At 38.9% G+C, this 13,564-nt stretch overlaps 1 protein-coding gene across 1 annotated transcript in view; it reads left to right on the forward strand.

The window, feature by feature from the left end:
* DMGDH (dimethylglycine dehydrogenase) overlaps positions 1-13,564 on the forward strand; it is a 97,184-nt gene that overhangs the window by 5,831 nt on the left and 77,789 nt on the right. Inside the window, exons 2-4 of the mRNA XM_004374471.2 lie at positions 1,553-1,727; positions 9,514-9,612; positions 11,278-11,442. Coding sequence (XP_004374528.1) covers positions 1,553-1,727; positions 9,514-9,612; positions 11,278-11,442 — 439 coding nt within the window. The remainder of the gene's footprint in view (positions 1-1,552; positions 1,728-9,513; positions 9,613-11,277; positions 11,443-13,564) is intronic.

A 13,564-nucleotide genomic window follows, 5' to 3' on the forward strand; every position in this document is an offset into this window, starting at 1 on the left:
AAACTTGCTCTTGAACCTAGAGTAGCTAAAGCGAATGGAAGGAATGATGAAGTAAAAGAGCTGAACAGAAGATTCAAAGGGAAGCTTGAGAAGACGAAGTAAAGTATTATAATGACTGCAAAGACCTGGAGTTAGAAAACCAAAAGGGAAGTGCATGTTTGGCATTTCTCAAGCTAAAAGAACTGAAGAAAAAAATTCAAGCCTCACGTTACAATATTGATGGATTCTATGGGCAAAATACTGAATGACACAGGAAACATCAAAAGAAGATGGAAGGAATACACAGAGTCACTGTATCAAAAATTGGTTGACATTCCATCATTTTAGGAGGTAGCATATGATCAAGAACCGATAGTACTGAAGAAGTCTAAGCTTCACTGAAGGCGTTGGTGAAAAACAAGTCTCCAGGAATTGATGGAATACCAATTGAGATGTTTCAACAAACGTATGCAATGCTGTAAGCGCCTACTGGTCTGTGCAAAGAAATTTGGAAGACAGCTACCTGGCCAACTAACAGGAAGAGATCCATATCCATGCCCGTTCCAAAGAAAGGTGATCCAGCAGAAAGTGACTCTAGAAAGTAAGAATCATGGGGCGTATCAAAAGGACACAGGAGCCAATTGGAATAACCCTCTGCTGGCCAAATCTGGGACAACTTGGCATTAAAATAAATGAAGGATAGTGATGGATTTTAACCCATTAAATAAAATAAACATCCATGAGTTCATACTAATATAAATGAACAATAAAATAAGCAAGCAAACGGGAGAAAGGAAAGCACTTTCTTACAGTAGAATGCAAACTTGTGCATCTAAGAAATGATGGAGTTAGAAAATCATCAGTAGGTGCTAAAACCACTCAGTGAAAGTTTCATGAGGAGCAAGATATTTATATAGTCTCAAAGTATCACCCCAAATATTGCTTATAGTAACTTTACAGTGGATAAATCTGATAGACACCACTTCATGCAAGTTATCAAACATAACAACAACACTAACACTGTGATAAACCAACATCACATGCCTCCCAATAAAATGTACTGGGAAGGACGCATTACTTTAGTGGTATTCTTGCCGACAATGCTTAACCTGAATCTAACCATAAGGAAACACCAGTAAAATCCAGAAGGAGGTGTATTCTATAAAATAACTGGCCAGTACTCCAAATATGTCAATGTTATGAAACACAAAGAAAGTCTGAAGAACTGTCTCAAATTAAAGGGGACTAAATAGATATTAAATGAGTCTTGGTGGTGCAGTGGTTAAGCACTTGGCTGCTGACTGGAAGATTGGGGATTTGAACCCACCAGTAGCTCCACAGGAGAAAGATGTAGCAATCTGCCTCTGTAAAGATTTACAGCCTTGGAAACCCTATGGGGCAGTTCTACTCTGTCCTGTAGGGTCGCTGTGGTTGGAATTGACCCAGTGGCACACAACAACAACAAAGAGACATTAAGTTACTAAACAGGTAAGGGGAAGCATCTTAGTTGAACAAAGCCTATAACTACCATATCCAAGCAAAGTTACCATTAAAAAAAAAAATTGTCTTCCAGAGAGGAAAAATCACCCTTATCTACAGAAACACAATGGAAAGACAGAGCAGAAACAGTGATAATTGGGGGTGGCTGCATTGGTGTGAGCCTGGCTTATCACCTGGCCAAAGCGGGGATGAAGGATGTGGTCCTTCTGGAGAAATCGGAGCTCACTGCTGGATCTACCTGGCACGCAGTAAGAAAAATATCTCAAAATCGTTATATGTGAACTTTGATTATTGTTCTGAATTGTGTACTAGTGCAATTGATTTCCTTCCCATTCACAACTCACCACTGCAAGGTTTTTAGAGTGATTTCCCTTTCAGTAGAGTGGGAAAGTGCCTTGCAGGTTATCTGGGGCACTTCTAGGCAGTGGCCAACATTTATGGTGCCTTTATCTTGAACGAGGGGCCCTAGTGGTACAGTGGTTAAAGTGCTTGACTGCTAACTGAAAGGTTGGCAATTCAAGCCTACCAGCCGCTCTGTGGGAGAGAGATGTGGCAGTCTGCTTCTGAAAAGATTTACAGCCTTGAAAACCCTGTGGGGCAGTTCTACTCTGTCCTATAGGGTGGCTGTGAGCTGTGGTAGACTCGATGGCAGTGGGTTTGGTTTTGGTTTCATCTTGAGAATGTGCCTTCTGGATCCAATTTCTGGCTCTGCCATTTTCTACCCACGTGACTTCCAGCAAGTTATTTAAGTTTCCGTTTCCTGATATATGAAACAGGGATAGTAATAGCACCTGCCTAATAAGTTTGTGATGAAGATTAAATGAACTAATATGTGTCAAGTTATTAAACATGTGATAAGTGTTTAATGAATGGTAAGTGTGTAATAAATGTTAGCTTTTGCATTGAAGGATGCTGGCTGGGTGATCCTGAATGCGGGCTCAAGGCCTTTGCCTATACTCCCTCACCTGGGTCTAGTTCTCCTTTTTTTTGTATTAATTTATGATTTTAATTTTGTGGTCTGAGATAATAGCTTGCTTCATGGGTGCTTAAATATGAAGACTGAGAACGTGTGACACAGCTGTAGTGTTAAATGAAATGAGAAACACATGAGAAAGTCAATCTTGCATGCTTAATAGTATACGTAATTGTCCCAGTGCTACACAATAATTGGGCTTAAATGGAAAGCAGCTCAGGTAAATGAGGTGATTCACACTGCTTTCATATTGCCAAACCAGTTATTTCTGAAGTCCCTAAGAATGGGAGAGAAAGTTTTTATGACTGCTGGTGCAGTGTTCTTCTGGCGGAAGAGTTGGGCAGTGTTAGCCTCTGCTCATCATCATTACTTTCCTCTCCTGAGACAGTGAGAGAGAACCCTGCTTTTAGGAGCTTTTTGGCATCCAAAACCTGCTGAAGGATGGGGTGGAGAGTCGATCACTAACAGGGTTGCCTACTTCCAGCTGAATTTGGGGGAGAGAGCTGCCCAGAATTAAGTAAACCACTTAGTCCTAGAGTGCCAGTGGTCACATAGTCAAACTATACACACCCTGGTTGGCCAGAGGCTCCTAGAAAAATCACACCAAGCCTGCCCCCCCACCCAAATCTTTCCTCTTCCCCCAAGCCCTTCATCCCTCAGTCTGGTAGGTGGAAGACCTGGACACCTGGTCCTCCCTGAGTACAATGTCAGAGTCTCTGCAATCACACCTGTCTCCTGCTTCACCAGTTCTCCCTGAACTTGCTTCCTCATTCCTGGGGAGAGGGGTCAGGGAAGCTGCCCACACCCCTGGCTCTTCTCTCCTCAAACTAGATTTTATATCTAGGCTTCCTGTTACCACTTAAAAGAAAGCCTACATTCAATGGCATCACTAGGGTTAGTGTCACGTGTGGTAACTCATGGTGTCACCTCCCCCACCATGGACCTCCTCCCATTCCAGACCCTATAGAATCCTTGGTAATAGTTTTTGTACTAACGTTACTTGTAAATTGTAATTCCTATGTATCACCCCTTCTTTTCCTTTAATTACTACTTTATCCTCAAGAAAGTTACTGATACAGGATCACAAATACTAATTACCACAGTATTGTAGCTAAAACACTAGAAAATTTGACAAAATCAGCAGCTATAAAAACACTGGCAGCAACAAAAACAACAGCACATGCTTTTAAGGCATGCAGACATAACCATGTGATTTGAAGCATCATTGTGATTGGCTAATAATGACAGCTCTGATTGAAGGGTGTTAGAAGGTTCAAAAAGTAAGTTAGCATAGATTTTTAGCCTTGTAGGTATATTGATACATGTAAGCTGGGCTTATGAAAAATGTTTTTGTTGTTATAAATAACTACAGGGATATTTTTATAAAAAATAACAAATTGCTGAAACACTGCACAAAAGTTTTGTAAACAGTCATCTTGGTGTCACCCCCTCTAACAGTGTCACCCAGTGCAGTCTGCACCCCCCACATCCCTTAGTGATGCCACTGCCTGTAGTTCTTCTATAGCTTCTCCTGTAACTTCTCTTTAGTGTACATTCAGTCACCCACTCAACACGTATTTATTAAGAGCCTATGTTGTGTCAGGCCGGCACTGTCCTAGGAGGTGAGAACACAGCAGTGAAGACAAACAGTCCTTACCCTCTTAGAGCTCACATTAGGTGGAGTAGACATACATAGTACACAATGATAATAGACACCAGTGCCATGGAGAAAAGTAAAGCAGGATAAAGGGATGCAGAGTGATGAAGGAGGCCACTCTGGAGAGTTGACATGTGAGCAGAGACCCGGAAGAAGTGAATGAGGGAGCCAGCCTGTGAGGCTTTCTTCCAAAAAGCATTTAGGCAAAGGGACTAGCAAGTGGAAATGTCCTAAGACAGGGAAGGCTTACACCCCCTTAACACCTCCAGATAGCTAAGGAGGGCATACACTTTAATATTTTAATTACTTAGTTGCTCATTGATATGCTAATTTGACTAGATTATAGGATTTCCTGTGGTTTTACTTCTTAGACATCTGCGGTGTGATTGATTACTTTTGTGGGTAGCCTTTCTGTCCATGGTTTTGTAACTCCCACGTAGGTGATTGGGCAGGAGTGTGTGATAGTGTGATTGTGGTCCACCAAGAGGATTGGTCAGTTTTGCCTTAAAAGAGAGCCAATTCCAGAAGAGAGGAGGAGCCCACCACCACCAAGGAAGGAGAGACCAGCAGCAGAGACCCTGCAGCAGGAGACGGCACAGTGAGCTTCCCGTCTCATAGAGACAGAAAGCTGACTGCCTTTGGGCAGAGACTGAGGGCCAGGGAGAGGCATGCCTGCAAGGACGGCTGGGAAGAGGCTATCCTGATGGAAGAACTATATCCTGAATGTTCCTGAGCCTGAATTATAACTGTTAATTCTCTAATAAACCCCATAATTGTCAGTGTGGTCTGTGAGTTCTTTGTGGCCACTGAAATAAATAATCGAACCCAGCAGAGAAGTAGAGAGTGCTGTGGGAGGGACGGCTGGTGTCAGAATTGGTAAAGATGGTGGAGACAGGAGGCTTGTCTGACTCTCGCCTCATAGGAGTTAGCCTTGAGCTGTTATCTTGATTCTCCTTCTGGCTTGTGAAGTTGGAGGAGGTCTGACTCCGCCCCCACGCTGTTTTCACAACATCCCACAAATAAAAAGTAACTTATTGTTAAAAGTTAACTGTGCAAAAATAGTTTTCCCTTAAGCAAAGAGACTCTAAAGTGAGTAGTAAAGGCATTATTCTGCTCTATGGGCAGTGCTACGGTTACCAAAAGGAGAATTCATGCAGTTTGAGCTCAAGATGGAATCAGTCAGCAGAAGCCAAGCTATTTAGCCTGGTAGGAATAAAGTCAAATAAAAGAGTGTTGCCCTAAGAAGCTGATTGTAGGACGTTTGGCTAGGCAAGGAGGCATCCCTCTAATGAGCAGCATGAAGAAATGCCACATATTAAGAATACTTAACATAAAGAGTAGACATACAGTGTGGAAGGTTAGGGAGCCAGCTAAAGGGGTAGACCAAAAAACTGAAGGATGCTCACTAAGGTATAAAAGGTGTTCCATGTTAAAGTGGCTGGAAAGAATAGGAATAAAGTGCTTGGGGAGAAAAGCACAGCTTACAAAGTGAATATTCAAAATGGAATCAAAAATCCGTAAATCCTGAGGTGTTGCAATATTTTAAAAAGACTACTTTCTTAGCATATGACACTACTAATAAAATAGAGCATTTTATGGTGGGATGGAGACATAAGGGAGGGACAGAGTAACAGGCAATTTTAGAGCATGAGGTCCTCACGAGAGGGCTGCCCCTGGGTATGGTGCCAAAGAGGGCGTTTTGGAGGGCTGACGATTCAAGGTGCAAGATGATCCATTCAGGGTATAGGATGACATCATTAGAACTTGTTTATTTTTTTAGTCTAAGAATATAAGAAAGAAATTAAGCTTTACTGATATTTAGAAATCGCCCTCACATTTGATGAGGGCCACATGTCATGCCTGGCTCCAGAGGTTGACTAAGGGGGATGTTGACACACCACAGTGGGAGCTTCCTCATTCTTTCATCTTCAAAATATTCATGACGTATAGCAGATTCCATGTTATATTAAGTCATCATTGTGGTTACTTTTATAAAGACAGGACTTTTAATAATACAAATTCACAATACTGTGTAATGGAGAGGGGGGTGACGTTGAGAGTCTTGTATTACACAGAGCTTTGTTGGTTATCTCATAGCAAATAACTAAAAGAGGTGTGAAAGTTAAAGATAAGTTTCTCTTTTGCAAAAAGACCTTTCCAAGGAGCCCTAAATTTGCTGGCATATCTAGCCCTGAAAATGTCTGTCAGTGTTTTACAGAGCAGATATATATATAAAATACATGCAGTCTGTTCCTTCCAAATTAAAGGTGATACTTAAAAATAAGCAAGAAATAACTACTTTTTGTAAAATAGTCCTGTTTGGAAGACAGCATTTTGAGAAGGGATATTTGGAAATTATTAGATCATTATGAGATCCTTTTCTGGCCAAAATATGGCACCTATAAAAACTTACATATTGCAAGGCAAATTTGTCTAGCCTGTTTAAAATTTTCCCAAATGAATTTCAGTGGAATTCAAATCCATTTATTTAAAAGACAAAAATGCAATACTTTACAAATTAGTTTGTAACAACAACTGATGGACAAGAGAAGATGAAACATTATAGTTAAATTTCAGTAGAAACTTTTGTGTAGATGTTGCTTGAGAATGGGGAAGAGGCATCATGGTGTAGAAAGTTCAGCCAACAGTGCACGCCTCTAACTTGGCTTTATGTGTCAATGAGAGGTGTCTTTTCCAGCTATGATGGTCATTAAAACCAGTCCCAAAATAAATCTAGAATCAGACCCTTTGATTGCTGTGTTAATCCAATATAAAAAAAAATGAAGGTATTAATTGCATAGCTCTTGCTTGTGTTTTATGATCACTATTAACACAGTAATACATATTTATATATAATGTGTAAATAAAGAAATATACATATTTTGGAAGATATGCTCAAAATGTTTTTATTGGAAGTGAATGCATGGATAAAAGATTTTGAGCTACGGGAATACAGGATGGCTTGAGGTCAGTCACTGGACTTTTTGGGGGAGGAGAGGCTCCTGAAAGAGGGGGAAGGGTTATTTAATAGGTAGGAAGAGCACCACTAGTTTTAGCATCCATTGATGATTTTCTAATTCTATCATTCTTCTCATTTTCATTAATGGTCAATCTATTAGAAGGAAGAGCTTTGCCTTCTCCCCTACTTATTTGCTTGTTCATTTATTTATATTAACAAGAAATTATAAATTCTTATTTTATTCAAAGGGTTATACTTCTTAATGATTATTCATGCCTCTGTTTTATCTTCCCTCTTTTATCTTCTCTACTAACTATAGTAATTTTCTTTTTTCAAATCAAAGATAAGTCCCCTTCCTTTTGAAGACTTCTATGACCTTTCCAGAATTTTTCCCTTTTCTTAGTTCCCATAGGCCTTATGAGTGTCACTATGTGGTCTGACACATAATGCTCTTGATTTAGTTGTTTCATAAATGAAAATTTTATTACCTTAATCAGACTATAAAATTCTGAAGGTTAAAAACAATGTTTTCTCCTTCTTCAAACTTCTCATTTAATATATTCTTTTTGAAGTCACAGAAGAGAAACACATTGTGTCCTCCTTACATCCAGTGTTGCAAGGCTGGCATATAAATTAGCAATAAATACCATGCAAGGCATTACATTCAAATAACTTATAATAAAAACATGGGTATGGTTGACCCCAATTTAAAAACACAGATTAAAAGACAAAAGTCAGATGATAAAAAGAGAAAGTATACAAAGCAATAAATAGTATATTTTGTATGCCTGACTGACTGAGAAAATTGAGCCAAGAACTTACATCTGGCTGTCCTAGCTACAAGGAAAAGAAGGTAGTCTGAATTGTTCAGTAGAAACAGGTGTACTATTTCGGCAGGGGAGATCAATTTTTCCTTGACTATGAGTTCCTAAAAGAATTTGTTCTTTAAACAAACTACGTTAGACTAAATGTCATGAATAACAGTTTTGCAAAAATGAATCTATGTGACACCTTTGGATAAAAGAGCATTAACTGATAATTCTGTGAAAACAGTTTTCTAGGGTGGGGGAGGAGAGGATTGATATAGTATAAATATATGATATAGCTTTCTGGTGTTCTGGTTTAACCCAAGTAAAAGGAGGGTCTTGAGGTGTTAATGTTGAACAGAACCCTAGGCCAGTGCTCATGAATATCAGTTTGCTCAACTAACAGGAGATATCTGGAAGACAAAATTGGGGTCACTAGCAAATACCTGAAGGCCAGACACTCTCTATATTGAACCAGAAAAGTTCATCTGCACGCTAGATCCAAGCATGTAAAAGGAGAAGGGGATGGTTGACCATGTTTGACTGGAAGAGCCATGTTTGACTGCCAGCTTCATCTTAATGGAAGCCCATCTCCACTCCCACATGGAGCTGTACAACAGGAGGACCTATAAGCCGGGCCAGGAATTTTTCTCAGAAAATAGCTGTGCATCTGTCCAAATGTTTGCACAAGTACTCGATAGAAGCCCAATGAATTTGGTCTTAAAGGATGTATTGATGAACTTTAATGGAGTGTTTTTGAGTTCAGGAGAACCAAATGCCCACTACCATAGAAGAACCTAAGAAATACTCCTTAACAGATATTGTTTTGGACAGATTGTGTTCTGATGAGCTTTCCAGAATAAATTAGCTGAAATTGAGATCCTGGATACTTAATTGAGAGAACTTGCTTCATATAATTGCTTAGAATTCTTTATCTGAATATCACACTGCATATGCCAGAGCTAATGAAAGGGGTTTTGGCATAGCCAATATTTAGATTTTTTCCTGGTAGTAATTAATCAATAATTATCCAACAAACACTTGAGAAATGTCAGCTTTGTGCTAATCAACAAGCTTCAACAAAATTCTCTTCACTAATTCACCAGTCTCTAATTCCCAGGAATTTTCTAATTCTTGAATTTTAAAATTTCAGGAAGGGGAACAGAAGCGCTGCTCTCTTCAAGGGAAAGGTGGGGAGTGGGTCAAGGAAAACCTTTGCTAGTCCATGGTCTACCTACTGAAGGGAACATATACATGGTTTGTTGGTTTCAGTCTACTTTGTATGCCATCACCCCATATTCTTCCCAATAGCCTATATTCCTAAACTTTCCACCTAAATATCTCATTTCTGAACTTTCCTAACAACCCTTTCCCTAGTAACTTTTAGAGACTTGGTGTATATTTTCATTTGCTGGCTCTCACTTAACATATATGGAATCAGCTTGGTTCTTACAGCTGTCAAGAGTCTTATGCTCTAGTGTATTTAAACTGGTGCTGATGTGTTCTCATTCCAAAGTACTGGTTGGTGTATCTCATTTTCTTGCCAGCAATAAATTATTGCTTAACAGATAAACTATCAAACATTGGAGAATGTTAATTTTTTTTTTTTTTAATATTTCCCTTTGCCTTCACTTTCAAGGCAGGTTTAACAACTTACTTCCATCCTGGAATAAACTTGAAGAAAATACATTACTATAGCATCAAACTTTATGAAAAACTGGAAGAAGAAACCGGACAGGTAAATGAGTTTAACTTGAAATTGCCTGTAAGACCAGTCCCTCAGAAATATGTAAGATTTCTAAAAGATTGTGACTTACCATCATATGTAGCTGTGTGTAGTGACATCAATAGCATGTCAGATGTTTAATGTGTTAGAGAAATCTGATGAGAGTTTAATGGAAGGACCTTTAGAGTTTGCTTTAAAATTGATTTAATTTTTTGAAGTGTATTATCCATGTAATTAACAGTTCTGCATAATTCTTTTAAATGAAGAAAAAATAAAAGGCAGCTTTCAAAAAAAAAAAAATTGATAGCCAGTTACCATATCTGGATGCTAAGAGACAGAGCCTTTCAGCTTTTATTTTTATTCCTGGTGCTCTCAAAATAAAGTGGCAAAGACTATCCATAGGCTAAGACTGAAGTCTATCTACTTAAAGTTTTCATGCTATCCTCCTTGCTTAAAACTATCAAATGGCTCCCCATAGTCTATAGGATAAAAGCCAAAGTATTAGCCTGGCCTTAGGAGGACCTTCATCAGCCAACCCCTGCCTGCGTTTCCAACATTTCTCTTGCTGCTCTTCAATACGCTCATTATAATTCAGCCATTCTCAAGGATTTACCATTCTGAAATCTGCTGGGCTCTCTCGGATTTCTGTTTTTGTTTGTTTTCTTTTCTGTATTTAATCTTCTGCCTGAAACAACATTCCCTCTGGTCCCCATCTTCAGCATTCACCCTCTAACTTTCATAGGGGGTTGCCCCTTTCAGAAGCCTTTCTTGACCTTCACCCGCCAGTCAGGCAGAGCTGGGTGGTGCATCTCTTGGTTCTAAGAGCGTCTTGTGCACATCTGTTTTATAATCCTTGTCTTTATTGTAACTTAGTGTATATTTTCGTTTGCTGGCTCTCACTTAACAGATATGGAATCAGCTTGGTTCTTACAGCTGTCAAGATTCTTATGCTCTAGTGCATTTAAACTGGTGCTGATGTGTTCTCATTCCAAAGTACTTGTTGGTGTATCTCATTTTCTTGCCAGCAATAAATTATTGTTTAACAGATAAACTATCAAACATTTAAGAATGTTAATTTTTTTTTTTTTTAATATTTCTCTTTGCCTTCACTTTCCTACAGACTGTAAACAACTTGAGGGCAAGGGTTAAACCTTTAATCTCAGTAACCCAGGGCCTAGCTGAGTTACAAGTGAGTGCTTGGCAAACTAAAGGCCCTCCATAACTGTCATATGTATTTCAGTTCACACCTAATTTCATCATTAGCACCATTTTGCGTTTTGTATTCCCTCTTCAAATCCTTTATCTTTCTGTTTTTCACATGATTTTCTTTCAGTATGTACATTCATGCTCACCCTGTTTTATTGTAATTACGTTTTTAGTTGTCTGTCTTTACCTATAGACTGTAAGCACCATGCAGGCAGCGTCTCTTCCTCTGTTGTTCACTCCTGCATTCCTGGGACTTAGACTAGTGCCTGGCACAGAAGAGACACTTAGTGAGTAGTTGCAGAATGAATGTCTTTTCATAAGGTGCCTATGTTTTATATAGTTATCTCTTTTGCTGCACAGTAAATCTCTTCTCTTGTACATCTGCATTTTCATTGTGTCAGAGAAGAACAAACCATATTTAAGTGCCATATAATGATTTATTTATGTGCTTTTGTGAAATTACTGTCACAGGTGGTGGGATTCCATCAGCCAGGTAGTATCAGAATTGCTACAACTCCTGTAAGGGTAGATGAATTTAAATATCAAATGACTCGGACTCGTTGGCATGCAACAGAACAGTATATTATTGAACCAGAGAAAATTCAAGAGATGTTCCCTTTACTCAACATGAGCAAGGTATTTATCTTAAGGGTATTTTCACCAGTTGTTGACCTGAATTAAAATTAGAAAAAGTTATTTTAAAAAGTTACTTAAAATGAGAAAAACATTGTGCACACATTTTAGTTGGCAAAATCAGGTGAATAATGCTGGAATTTGGGCAAACAAGAAGGTGGGCTAGTCCCTGGATGGTACAAACAGTTAACACGCTCACTGCTAATTGAAAGTTTGGTGGTTTGGAGTCCACCCAGAGGCACCTTGGAAGAAAGCCATTGAAAACCCTGTGGAGCACAGTTCTACTCTGACACACATGGGTTCACCAGGAGTCAGAATCTACTTGATGGCATCTGGTTAGAAGGTGAGCTAGCAGGTATGCTAAATGAAATATGAAAAGATAATGCAAAATCTTATTTGTTCTCCACCTATGACAACTAAATAAACATTTTCAATTCTTTATATTACTGTGCCCCCAGATCTAAGAGGTTTCATACATAAACTTGTTTAAGAACTGCAGACAGGAAGATAACCTGGTATGATAAATATGTGTATAGAAAGGCTGTATTACTAAAATGTTTTTAAAAATCAAATTAAGAAGTACAGTGCTATTTTGCTATACAGTTATCACCTGAGCTCATAGCTGTACTTCCCTAACAGACTCTATGCCAGGAATGGGTCCAGACTTACATCAGGTTTGGCTGAGAGAATCTACCTAAGGAATTTAGTGCTTTTTCCTGCTGGATGATAATCTCTTTTAAATAATAAGAACAATTGACTAACATTTACTAAGCACATATTTATGTACCAGCTACTATGGAAAAACCCTTTGCAAGCATAATTTCATTTAATCTTCATAATAATATTATGAGGTATCTATTATTTCTAATGAGGAAACTGAAGCTTAGACAGTTTACATAATAGGCCAAGCTCATTCAGTTAGAAAGAGCTGGAGCAGACGTTTGAACTCAGGCTGTCTGGCTCCATTGCACATATTCCTTAAGTGTACCAAGTGATGCTGTTCACCAAAGCAGATGCTTACGTTTCCCTGTTGGTTAATACTCCAGTAGTTTTGATCCCTGAAGGGTTTATATCATTGATCTGGATGCTGGAGTTGTTTGTCCTTGAGAGTCTTTACAGATTTCTGACACTCCCTTGTCGATAGTGTGGAGCAGTTTTGTGTGATACTGGTGTGGTGGCAGATTGGTGTTGAACTGCACCTTCTGCCTTGGAATTCCATCTCCACTACTAGAAAGATATACTTATATCTGTTTATATGTCAGTCTTGGAATGCTTTGCTGAGAGCCCTCACCATCATGGGTTTTTCTTCAGAGCATTAGGCAATGGGAAATATGTGTGAAAGGTATTCTCTGGGTCTGGAGGAGGGTGCCAAATCAAATAAATATGACAACACTGCAATGAGTACATATCCATTTATAAAACACCAAGTAACATTTGGAAATCATCAGTAATGTGAATTCTATTAAATTCCAAAGTCCCTTGCACTAGACCTGTATCAAGTAAAGAGAATGAATTAGTAATTTAAAAAACTCCTGCAAAGAAAAGCCCAGGTCCAGATGGCTTAACTGGTGAATTATACCCAACATTTAAAGAAAAATTAATACTAATTATTTACAAACTCTTCCAAAAATAGAAGATGAGTGAACATTTCCTAACCCATTCTGGGAGGCCAGTATTGTCCTCATACCAAAACCAAATACATCTCAAGAAGAAAAACTGTAGACCAGTATCCCTTATGACTACAGATGGAAAGATCCTCAACAAAATACTAGCAAACTGCATCCAGCAACATATAAAAAGGATTATACACTATGACTGTCATGAATTGAATTGTGTCCCCCCAAAATATCTGTCAACTTGGCTATGTCATGATTCCCACTATTGTATGATTGTCTACCATTTTGTCATCCGATGTGATTTCCCTATGTGTTGTACATCCTATCACTATTGTGTTAATGAGATGGATTAGTGGCAGTTACAGTGATGAGATCTACAAGATTATATAGTGTCTTAAGCCAGTCTCTTTTGAGATATAAAAGAGAGAAGCGAGCAGAGAGACGGGGGACCTCGTACCACCAAGAAAGCAGCACCAGGAGCAGAGCACGTCCTTTGGACCTGAGGTTCC

The sequence above is a fragment of the Trichechus manatus genome, unplaced genomic scaffold (genome assembly GCF_000243295.1).
Source record: "Trichechus manatus latirostris isolate Lorelei unplaced genomic scaffold, TriManLat1.0 scaffold00029, whole genome shotgun sequence".
Lineage (NCBI taxonomy): Eukaryota > Metazoa > Chordata > Mammalia > Sirenia > Trichechidae > Trichechus > Trichechus manatus.